This window comes from Peromyscus leucopus, chromosome 15, assembly GCF_004664715.2.
Source record: "Peromyscus leucopus breed LL Stock chromosome 15, UCI_PerLeu_2.1, whole genome shotgun sequence".
Classification (NCBI taxonomy): domain Eukaryota; kingdom Metazoa; phylum Chordata; class Mammalia; order Rodentia; family Cricetidae; genus Peromyscus; species Peromyscus leucopus.
The window spans coordinates 789,897-802,139 of record NC_051076.1 but is presented as its reverse complement, the minus strand read 5'-3'; the positions used below and the strand labels follow the sequence as shown (position 1 = coordinate 802,139).

At 37.5% G+C, this 12,243-nt stretch overlaps 1 protein-coding gene across 1 annotated transcript in view; it reads left to right on the top strand.

Moving 5' to 3' along the window:
- Mctp1 (multiple C2 and transmembrane domain containing 1) overlaps positions 1-12,243 on the top strand; it is a gene marked incomplete at its 5' end in the record, with an annotated part of 237,531 nt that extends 225,288 nt beyond the window's left edge. Inside the window, 4 exons of the mRNA XM_028891575.1 lie at positions 4,077-4,186; positions 6,881-6,990; positions 9,246-9,343; positions 10,287-12,243. Of these exons, the coding sequence (XP_028747408.1) occupies positions 4,077-4,186; positions 6,881-6,990; positions 9,246-9,343; positions 10,287-10,358 (390 nt within the window). The remainder of the gene's footprint in view (positions 1-4,076; positions 4,187-6,880; positions 6,991-9,245; positions 9,344-10,286) is intronic.

The following is a 12,243-nucleotide window of genomic DNA, read 5'->3' as shown; positions in this document are numbered from 1 at the left end:
CATTGCAGTTTTGGGTCATATACTGTGTATATAGAGTAATCACTTCATTGGCTGGAGACCGCAGGAGAGGAGTATAGAATCTGATGGAAGCGATTTTGCAGTAAAGACTTTACCCTGTGCATTTGCTCCCCAAACTTTACCAACCTTACGGCAAGTCCACCTTACTCTCCGAAGGCTGGGGTGTGGGGGTGGCAGTGGCCTTAAAGTACTAGCAAAACAAAAACAACTGTGTCAGCTGAGCCACATTTTAGGAATCTATACACAAAATTATATATCAACATTTGAATTTTTAAAATATTCAAAGCTGCCCTTTTTAATGGCTTCAGTGACACATCCTGTTGCTGAAGATCTGTACTGCGGCATGTTGCTTACAGTAATCCTGGTGATTCCTAACATATCTTCACTTCCTACCCTTGAATGAAATTTCTGGACTTTATCTTCTCACTGAAGAATTTAGCTGCATGGTGAGACTCAAGGCTAGGCGATGGGTTATACAAATAAATATTTCCTTTTCCCCTTTTGCTACAGCAGCTTTGGAGAGAAGAGGCTGAAGTTCACCAGTTATAGCCCCAGTTCAAGCCTCACTTGTTCTCTCTGAGACTTCGTTTCTCATGGGCAATGGAGAAGAAATACTATAGGAAAGCTATGAGGATGGAATTAGGGATATGAGAAGCATTTTAAAGTACTCAGTGAACATGTATTTGCATCTTTTTTTTTCAAAATTACTTAAAGCTTATTAAAGTACGAAATATAGAAAAGCCAAAGTAAAACCATGTTCTGTAATTCATTTAACTTTCTTCAATGTTGGGGCAGGGGCTTCTAAACATAAAATGTTAATTTTATTGAAAAAATTAGAATTTATGTATCATATTCATTTTTCACTTATTTGAAATAGATTATGGTCATAAGCACTTCATCATTAAAAACTAAATGTTTTCTGATTTCCAGACTAGTTGTAGCTAATGCATTAATGATTTCTTTTTAATTTATAAAGAAAACTGCAACAGAAATATTTGCAGGTGCTTATTGGGTGAGCATATTGGGAAGATCATCCCATCACTTGCAATATTTGTTGCTATTTTTTCCTCAGCCTTTAAAAATTCTTTTTGGTAGTGTTGTAGCTCAAGGCCAGGCATTCACACATGCTTAGCACACACTATAGCACTGGCTGTAGCCCAGCCTAGAAGTTTTAAGTTTATGGTGACTTTTGATATAGTTTTTAATTTTATGAAATCACTGCTATCAAGTTTTTTTCTCTGTGGGTTACTTTTTTAGTGCTTGTTTTTAGAAAGTTATTTCCTATCAATGTAAGTAAACATCTATATTGTCTTTTAATAATTCATTCATAGCTTTCAGCTTTTAAAGATTAGTTTGGAATGTATTTAGAGCTATTTGACGTACATATTGATGTAGTCCTGTACTATTTAATAGAGTTGAGGGTTCATTTAAGGTAGGGTTTAGCATAATTTCCCCTAAGTATTATAGGCTCATTTACAAATCCCTTATATATGAAGAAACCCTACCCCACTTTTTTGAGACAGGATCTCAAGTAGCCAAGGCTGGTCTTGAACTCCTGGTCATCTGCCTCCACTTCTGGAGTTCAGGGATTGCAGGCACGCACCCAGCATGATGCCTTATTATACATCATTCTATCAATATCTGTGTCTCATTTTTTATTAAGAAGCTGATCTACAAAATGTTCTGCCATTTTCCCTTTTATAGAAATGTCTTGATATCAGTTACATATTTATCTTCCAAGCAAATTTAGAAACACTTTAATCAAATTCTCTCCATTTCTGTCTACTCCAAACACAAGGATTTGGTTGAAATGACAATAAATCTGTACATTCAACCCCCTTAATATTCTACATAATAATATAGACATGTTTTTATGTTTTCATAATTTTTTAGGTTATACCAAAGTACTTTACTGTTGTTGTGAACGAACACACCCCTGAGCAGGAACCTTGTTCTCAGTCGACTTTTTACTGTACAAACGGCACACTTGAACTTCCTTCTTTTTCTTTCTTTGGTGCTGGAGATAGAACTTAGGGATGTGTGTATCTTAAGCATGCAGTCTACCACTGACACATATCCCAGTCCTGCAGGGCTTTGTTTTTTCTTTTGCTACACACCGAATAAATAATTTATAAGGACACTTTGCTTCACAGACATAAAAGAATTTAGCTGGTACTTAGAAGAGAACACTAAGGGTCATCTCAACTTTACAGTTACAAAAACAATTGGAAAGAGCCACTGGATATTTGTTTTATCTATAAGGCACAATTACATAAGATTACATGGGTGAAATTAATACTTTGTTAGGTAAAATGAAGAGGGAGAAATCCTAAGAAATGATGCATCTCGATCTGCCATGGAAGCGGAGGATGACTTTTAAATACAATGGAGAATGATGGGTATCTAATTATTTCCCATATTTTGGGGTTTAGAGTATCCCTCATTTACCCCTCTTGACAATCATTTTTGACATTAGATGACTATTGTAAAAGATTTCTCTTATTGAAATTAAATTTAAAATAAAAACTGATTGGTATCCACAGTTGTGATCCAGTTATAAAATTGCCTGTATGGCGTTGATCCCAGAGTACTGTGCGGTCCTTGGAAGAAGCCTTGCACCTGTGATTCACTTGTCCTTGGTTTCTAGGTGGCAGAGTGGCAGGACGCCAGCCCTGGCCAAGTATTCACAGTGCAGTGTTTGGACTCTTCTGAAATGAAAGTCAGTATGTAAATGTGCAACATGACATTATTATCCTAGTTTCCTGGCTGCTTTCAGCAAGCTACTAACTGCCACATGAGGTCTCAAGTGTTCTGGCATAGTATGCAAGTGTTCAAAAGAAGTTAAAGTAATGAAATTGGATCTATATTTCCATAGACATTCAAGCTGGCATGGAGAAATGGAGTCATGGAATCAGGGTTGGATGGTCTCCACCAAACAACCTAGGCAAGTGTCTGTGATGCCAGGCTACTAAGCTGAATTCCATCGTGAAAGGCCACCACTATTTCTTCCTCTGGGTCTAAAATTACAAAATATACACATTTCCCTAGGTTCACACCATGCACAGGGTGCTTTATACTTAATCTCCTCCCACCCATTCCCGGGTATACAAGAATCACTTAAGATTCAAGTTGAAGTATGTACAAAAAAAAAGGAAGTGTTAAAACTGGCTACCAGCATATGTGACTGTAGACTATCTGAGCATTGTTTGTATCTGATCTAGGAGTGTCCAATTAATGCATCTCAGTACTGTAGTTGGAAGTTTTTGGTCCCGCCAGGCTGAGTCATTTTTTATAATCAGTTGTTACTTTTCCCAGATAGTCTTGTTTGTGCCCAGTATTTTCTGCCATTGAACAACTTGTTTGGTCAAGTCTAGGGATATACTTCAGTGGTAGGGTTCTTTACAAAGCCCTTGGTTCAATAGAAAACAGAAAACAACAACAACAAAAAAAATCCAAGAAAATATGCAGAGACCCAAATAAGGTGCTGGGATCAAGAAACTGAGTTTGAGGCTGGGCTGTAGCTCAGTTACTAGCATGCACAAAGCCCTGGCTTTGATCTCCAGTACCATATAAAACTGAGTGTGGTGTGATATAACATGCGTGTAGTCCTAGCACTTAGGAGGGCAGAAGAGGATCAAGGGTTCAAGGTCATGCTCAGTTACACAATAAGTTCCCACAAACCTGAACTGTATAATATCATGTCTCAAAGAGAGGGGGTTGGTGAAGAGGAGCGAGCCTGGGCTTGCCAAGAGGGTCTTGCATCAGGTTGGCAATTCTTCCTCTCATTTCTACACACCACCCATAGCTCTACCTCCGTGTTCCTGTTCATCAGCATAAGAGCAATAGATTTCACATTTCTTGAATTGCAGCCATCTTCTATATTCCTCCTGTCATTTTTCCTGAAAATTTCATGAGCTTCAAATATCCATTTGCATAAATATAGAGATGAAGTTTACTTAATGTTAAAAATGCAAGAGAGGGACAGTCCAAAGAATCAAGCAAGAACCAATATATACCTTTTACTCATCCAGAACTTCTTTTTTCTTATTGCATTTTAGGATGGTGAAAAAAAAGGATTTATAAATAAAATCTATGCCATCCAAGAAGTCTGTGTCAGTGTGCAGAACATCCTGGATGAAGTGGCTTCCTTCGGCGAAAGGATAAAGAAGTGAGTGGCACTGCCATGAGGCCTGGCCTTTTATGGGACAGACTGACTCAGAATGAGATGCTGACAGAACTCACATTCTGTCTGCACAAGTCACTCTTGGATGATCTACTGTTCAGTTTCCTCATAATTTGTTTTTGTGAGTCCTTGATTTTATGATGGTTCTGTCAATTTCCTGCCTTAAGTTTAGAACATATTGGTTGGAAAGAAGTCATAATTGTCACTTTGAAGAAATAACACTGTCCTGTGTTTTAGCATACCTTTTCATGCTTTCTTCTTAAAAAGAATATGAAGCCATGGTAGAAAGATAATCTAACCTAATACATTTTAGGTAATCAAGACACCTATACTGTATGGGTCTCTCTATATATCTATATATAGATATAGATATATACCTATATATATTATATACACATATATTATATATGTGTGTTTATATGTGTATGTATCAAATATATATATATATCAAGTTTAATATTAATCAAGAAATAAGCCATATTTCATCACTTATAAAAAAATCAGATTTTTTCAATTCTTTTATAGAATTCTCTTTAATTAAAAGTATTCTTTAGATTTATTTAAGTGTTGTGCCTTCATGTATGTATGTATACCACATGTGTGCCTGGTGCCCATGGATGTCCCAGGTGGTTGTGAGTTATCATGTGGGTGCTGAGAATTGAAATTGGCTTCCCTGCTAGAACAAATGAACTGTACTGCTGAGTAAATGGTCCAGCCCCATTTGTGTTGGTTTCTTTGGTTGGTTTTGTTTTGTGTGTGTATGTGTCTTTTGTGTTTGTTTTTATTTCTGAGACAGGTTCTCACTGTGTAGCTCTGGCTGGCCTCGAACTCACAGAGATCCACTTGCCTGTTTCCCCAGTGCTGGGGTTAAAGGCGTGGGCCGCTTTGCCCAGCTGGAATTCATATTCTTAATCTCACATGATTTTCTTTTAAATAATTTTATTTACTAATACATTTTGTTTGATTTCTTTCTTTGGGGACAGTGAGAGTCTCATGTATCCCAGGCTGGCCTTGATGTTACTATGTAGCCAAGGATGAGTTTGGACTCCTGATCCTCCTGCCTCTACCTCAAGAAAGTATGGGCTTGAGATTGTCCTGGCTACATACTGAGAACTGGTCTCAACAAAATCTGTTTTTTGAAAAGCCTGACTCCAAGGGTTACTGAAAAACAGGGCAACCAGGTTGATCGAAGGTTGGGTCTCCTATTAGATACAATAACTGTAGGACATAGCTGATCTAGAAAGACGGCACAGGAGTGCTGGCCCCAGTGATGTGCTACCATACTTGTTTACTAATTATAATAGTGTGCTGATAGTAACTGATGATCAGTTCAAGATACCCTGAGGCCTCCCACTAGCCAGCTATTTGATGACTGGCCTATAACAATTACCACTAACTAGTTAAGGCTGCTCTCCAGCTGGACAAGCCTGGACTTTCCGAGTTGCATATCTACTCTTTATTATTCATGACCAATAGTATTATGCAGACCTAGATCCTTGGACACACACAGAATTTAAAAAGAACAAATTATTTAAACCAAAAGTATGAGTCATCATATGGTACTGTTCATGTTGCAAGGGATAATGCATTTTATTTTGTATACATTTTTAATTTAATACATTTCCATGTATACATCAGTGCTGAGTTTCAACTTTTCTGTGTGCTTCACAAAACCACCCCCTTTCACCCCTAAATGTGTCTCTATGCAACTGTCTCACAACTCTAAAGACTAAGTCATAATCTTCTCTCTCCTTTCACCTCTGTTCTTGTAATAACCCTCCCTTGCCCTTTGCCTAGGACTAGAACACAGCATGAAACCCTAAATTTGGGGCCTGTCTTTACTGAGCATTGTTATACTGTATGCTGACACATGCAAATGCTTCATTTACACCAGAACCTGCTAGCTTCGAGCTCTCTTCACTAGTTTGGCAGACAACTAGTCAGTGTCCACTGCTGTCTTACAACCTTCTGTGACCCGGCCTTCCTGTTACTAGTCAGTAGCTGTGCAGTAACCGGAAGACCCACCAGCTCTCCTGCTCCTGTCTACTGCCTCCATTTGGACTCTTTTCCTAGCTTATCCCAGATGCACGACAGAGTGTGCTCTTCTGTGCTCAGAGTACGTGGAGCACAGGCAGCACAGACTATTTCTTAACTGCTCAGGCATTCCTAAACAAGGGCAATGACAGCAAGTGACATTTCATAAAGATAACTGTCCTGTCCTCCTTCCCTAATTTCTAGTTCCATTTAAAACAAAGCTGAACAAAGAGCAAGTCTTCCTAAAAGGAATTCTAAACTTCCAGGCTCATACAGTGCTCCAAGATTTGCACTTACAATCACTGTACATGTCTATTCCCAGTGTGGGAATATGGAGGTTTTTAGGAGAATTATACCCTATTGTATAAAATTTAAAAATAAGCAAGGATGGGTACTAGTTTTAGTATCAGAAAATAACAAAAAATATTTTTACTATATAGGGAGGTACCCAAGTTGTGCAATGACTTTAGACCACGAAATCCCTGGGACAACCTGGTGGGGCTGGGTCTGTGTTCATGAATGAAACAGATTATGACTAACCTATGTCCTCTGACAATCAACTGTTAGTCAAAGCCACATTTACTTTAACGATTGTTTAGAGCAGTGTTAAGTGCTCACTTTACTGATTGTTACTTTTCCATTCAGTACTTTCAACTGGACTGTCCCATTCTTAAGCTGGCTGGCCATTGTAGCCCTCTGTGTGTTCACAGTTATTCTGTACTTCATCCCACTGAGATACATTGTTCTTGTCTGGGGTAAGTAAAGCTTTTTAAAGAACAACAAAACCCCCCATTTTCAGCAGCTAAGAACAAACTGTTTTAAGAGGTGAGTTATATCATCAGTAGTTCTCGATATTTATGGTCATGTAGGTACTCCTTGATGAAAAGGGACAGGTCAGTTAAACAATCACAACAGCATAAAGATTTAGGTCTAACTGTAAAATGCATTTTTCTTAGCTGGCACCACTTCCTCCATCATACCATAAACATGTACTGGTACAGATTCTTCATATATCAAAGTGTAACTTGGTCTAGATATCACTGATTTATTTTCACCACTTAAATGCCAACAGAGGCACTTTAAGCCATGCGGTACGTTTAGGACAATATACCTTTTGCTGTGGTATTTTATCTTGTGGATGTGTCTGTAAACATGGTACTAGCTGCCCATTGAAAAGGTCACTTTTAGGACTCAGGAAAAGTCTTACTAGCATTTACAGGCTCCTTAGGAACAACCAAAAAGCCCCCTCAGTAAGAATGCTGTCAGAAAAGTCTGCTTTAAAGGCAATTCCCCTGATATCCATGCATTTTGCCACATGCATCCAACAGTCCCTCTGACCCTAGAACCCACTGAGGAGGTTTCAGCAACGTGAAGAACTAAAACTGAATTTTTCTTCTGTTTCTTCTTTCTTGGTGAAATTTTTGGTTTAGAAAAACCCAATCTTCAGTCCTTATAATCCACCACCATATAGAGATATTTTCTATTTGCCTCTCACCAATGTACATGTACATCAAAAATTGCTAAACTAAAAAAAAAAAATGCAAGAATGAAAAATGGGCCTTGACTTAAGAAAACATGCTTATATCGTAAATAAGTCACCCCCCCCAATTGTTTAAAGAAATATACTAGAAGAAAGTGAATTAAGAACAACCATCTCCATCCAAACTCGTTTTAAGATTCATGTTTTGGGGGCTGGAGAGAGCTTGGCAGTTAAGAGTACTTACCAATCTTGCAGAAGACCCAGTTTTGGTTCCCAGTACCCACACAGTGGCTCACAACCACCTATGACCCCAGTCCCAGGGACTCACTGCTCTAGTCTGACCTCTAGAGACCTGAGGTGTGTTCACCTTGATGGAGGGCAGAGGAAGTAGTGGTTATATTTTTCTTTCCCAAGTTCCACCATTTATAGAGATTCGATTAAGTCATCACTTTTCCTATACAAAGGATAGGACCTTTTAATTTTCTTTCTTTCTTTTTAACCATATTCTAATCTATTAAGCCCTAATGTTTTATTTCTTTCTCTGACATTCAATACGGATACTGTTTCACTGAAGAGTTTAGGGCAGAGAATTATCATACCTCTCTAGAGTCAGACTTGCAGAACCTCTGTTGCCATGCGGTGAAGAGCCCTCCCCCCACTGACCTTCCTCACTCAGCTTTTCTGAAACTGGAGCCTAAGGCAGACATCTGGTTATGGAGGTTTTAGGGTCACCTGGATGGCCTCAGTGGCTAGCTGTCTTAAAAATAATTTTACAGGATGTGTTTGAGCCTTGCTTATCAAATGAAAAAAGTTCAAAAACTATTACTTTAGTGGTAGGTGATTGCTGAAATGTTAAGAAACCCAACCTGTAGGTTTCCCCTGATCAGAAAGAGACCAAGCCCAGGCGTCAAAAGTTCACTCTGCAGGAATGTCTTTGCGAGCGAAGTTCCCCAGTCTTTTCCTCAGTTTGCACCAGTGTGTTGATTTAATGCAAAGCTGAATACTTTTCCCCAAAAATTTATGGCAATATTTTTCATTTCAACTTAAACAACCAACCAACCATCAAATTCATGTGACTTCTAAACATTTAGCTCACTTTGTAACAGAAGTACCTCCACCCCCTAAAACATATCTTTGGAAAAGAGGAAAATAATAGATTACCTAACAATCTCAACCTAGAAATGTAGGCAGACAAGACTCATCATGACTAAAACACGAAAACAAATCGTCTTGGACGGCAACACTGAAAATTTAGTAAGGCAAGACACTCTTCATCTCTTTTAGGTATCCCCTTTTGTTTTCCCAAAGCCTCACCTACTGGAAAGAAGCTAGTAAATTATAAAGAAAAAAAGTAAGCAGCAGGTTAGCTGGGAAAGTTGAAAGGAGGTGGTGTACTAGGCCATCTGGTCAAGGTTAGGGGTTAGCACAGAGTTATGTTCAAATCGCCATAATACTTTCTCCAGAAATGTGCTTTGCCTAACTCCACACTCAATAATGAACTCAATAATGTTTGAAATGTCACTTTTTTAGGAATTAATAAATTTACAAAAAAGCTTCGGAGTCCATATGCAATTGATAACAATGAACTACTTGACTTCCTTTCCAGAGTCCCTTCAGATGTACAAGTGGTATGTACATTTCATTATTATTGTGCTTACTTGGGTATAGTTTGACACTGGGGTTTAAGTTTTAAACTCTTTAATGTCAAAGGTCATAGAAGAGTCTGGTAAAGTTAATAAAGCCCATTGCAGATTTTGGCAGGACTTTAGTCAACTAGACATTAATCTAGAAAAACCTATAAAGAATGGAGAAGAGGAGATTGAAAGTCAGTCATCATGTGGTTTTTAGGGAGAATGTACTCCAAGTTCAGCTGAGTTTTCAAAGAGACATCATCAAGCTGTGAGCAGAGAAAAATTAGTTTAAATATAGATGAAAGCAAAATCGGTGGATACAAACTATTTGTGCATATTGCATAAATTTAATGAATTTTAAAGATGCATGTGAATGTATATTTTAGATTAGGGAGAAAAAGTTTACATTTGAAATACTGTAGCATACCTCACAAATCCTTTTGGCTAAACACAAATTAGTAGACTGATTTCAAAGTGTTATAAGAAAGGTTTTTAATCACAATATTGAGGGTAGCTTTTAGTGATCGCAATTGACATTAGAGTCAATTGAGTTTTTCATTTCGTATATACAACAATGGGTTGGGGGAAGATTAAGACTGTATTTAACAAACAATAAACTGCAAAGAACCATTATCCAGCTCTTCAAAAATAGAGACAGATTTTCTTTCTTTGCATTGTGTTCCGGTCAGTAACAGTCACAGTCCATTAGCAAAGTTCACATGGGGCTTCAGGCAATTTCTGGCAGGACCCCCCCACACACACCCCGACTCTGGCTCTAGCCCCCTGCTGTTTTCTGCACCAGCTGGAGCTCCCACTTGGTTTCTAGAGCAGCACAGCCCACCCCACCCACCCAATGCGGTCTCGCATTCCTAAGCTTTTCCTTCTTTTGCCAGGAAGGGCCACCTGACCAGTTTTGTTTTTTTCTGAACTGTTTAAACAGGTGCAATACCAAGAACTGAAAGCAGACCATTCTCATAGCCCATATAAAAGGAAGAAAAACAACCTTGGCTAGCCAGCTCCAGCACTGAGGAGACAAGCATGCTTGGGAAGAGAAAAGCCCTTCAGCCTCGCAGCATTTCCTTTCTTTCTGCTTTTTATTTATTTTCCCTTTTTATCATGATGGAGAAAATTGTAAATAGTGTACAAAAGGAATATGTCTTTGAAAATATACTTCCATTGTACAGTCTGAACTTGATAAAAGATTTTAACTAGTGGAGTGTGGAAGCCTTGTTAGATATAGATAATATAGCCAACCGAAAGAATAAAAATAATGGTTATAAAACTGGAAGAAACATATTTCTTGAATTACAAGTGAAAGAACCAGAATATCGGATTAAATGCTCAATTGTACTCTGATTAACCCTATATAAAATATAAATACTGATTTGATCTTTAGGTTTCTTGTTATGTGACTATTTCTTATCTGAAAAGTAATTCATTAGTTTTTTTTATGGTTATGCAGTTCAAAAGGGGGGAACCCCAAAGTCTGAATAATGGAAATGTTTCAATTTACCATCCATCCTGACTTTCCCTCCTGTGTAAATAAGTTACTTCTGTATGGCTAAGGCTGATTTCAAGTTCATGAGTACAGGCACATTCATATATTTTGCTGTCTCCTTACACACACAACCCCTTAGGAGAATCTGAGATTCTATGAATAAAACTTTTAAGCCTTCTATCATTCCATCTAAAACCTTAAAATCTCTCCAGAACTATACTAAATAAATACTGCCAGGTTTATAAATGATTGAATACCAGGATTTTTTTATATACCACTACTTAATTTATACTGAGTTAGCAAATTAGCAAGCCAATTCAGTTGTCAAAAATACTAGCAAACTAAATCCATACTGCATTTGGTGTCAAATTACACCCTTGCACATCTTACAAAACCAAACCAAACCAAACCAAACCAAACCAAACCAAACTGAAGTGTCCTCACGGGAAAAACAAAAACCAGTATCTGCATTCTCACTAACTGCTCACACGCTTTAATGCGCACTCTGAATTTTGTTATATTGAGTTTTAATGTAGAGAATGCAGTGGACGAAGTGAAAGGCCAGTTACATCATTTATGAAGAAAGGTCACTGAACGTGCATGAAAACCTGTTTTGTAAAATAAACTGCTTTTAAAGTGGTTATCATTAAAAATACTTCACTAACCACACTCTATACTTAAACAGTGCATTCTTAAAGCTAACTCCAGGGTCTATCAAGGGAACATACCTCTGCAGAGATAACCTGGTCAGTGAGAATGTCTTCACTGACTTGTTAAAGGAATTAAACTCAATGGAAATTGCTGCAGACAATGTTTTGCACTACTTTATTAATTGCTATTCATAAACAACTGGGGTGGGATGAAGAATGTAGAAAAGCAGAAATATATATTTCACTCTAAAGAAATTCTTTAAATCTCATCAAAGCTGATTTTTAAAGTATTTTTATTTTAGAAATAAGTTGTTAAATACTATTTCTTACAATAGAACTATTTTGATGTTTATACACTATGCTTGCAAGAATGCTGACTAAATTACCTTTCTACAGAAAGGCTTTGACTTCACCTCAATATGCTCCATTTAGTGTATTATGTTTAAAATGACATGCTTACATCTGCATTCTATCACTGTTTGTTGCAAAAAACATACTACTTTATGAAGTTGACCTATTACAAAGTTTATTGATGAGATCATTTGTTTGGTTAAGTTCTGATTATACCTGTGAGATTTATGTTCTGTGCTGACAGTGTCTACTCAAATGTCTATAAGCCTGACATTCTATAACCTCAGATGTACCTAGTGGATGTAACCATTAAGAGATGACTAAGTTTTGTTTGTTCCATTGTGTAAGATTTCACATGTTGACTACATATTCACTGCATTAAATACAAAAGAAAATAA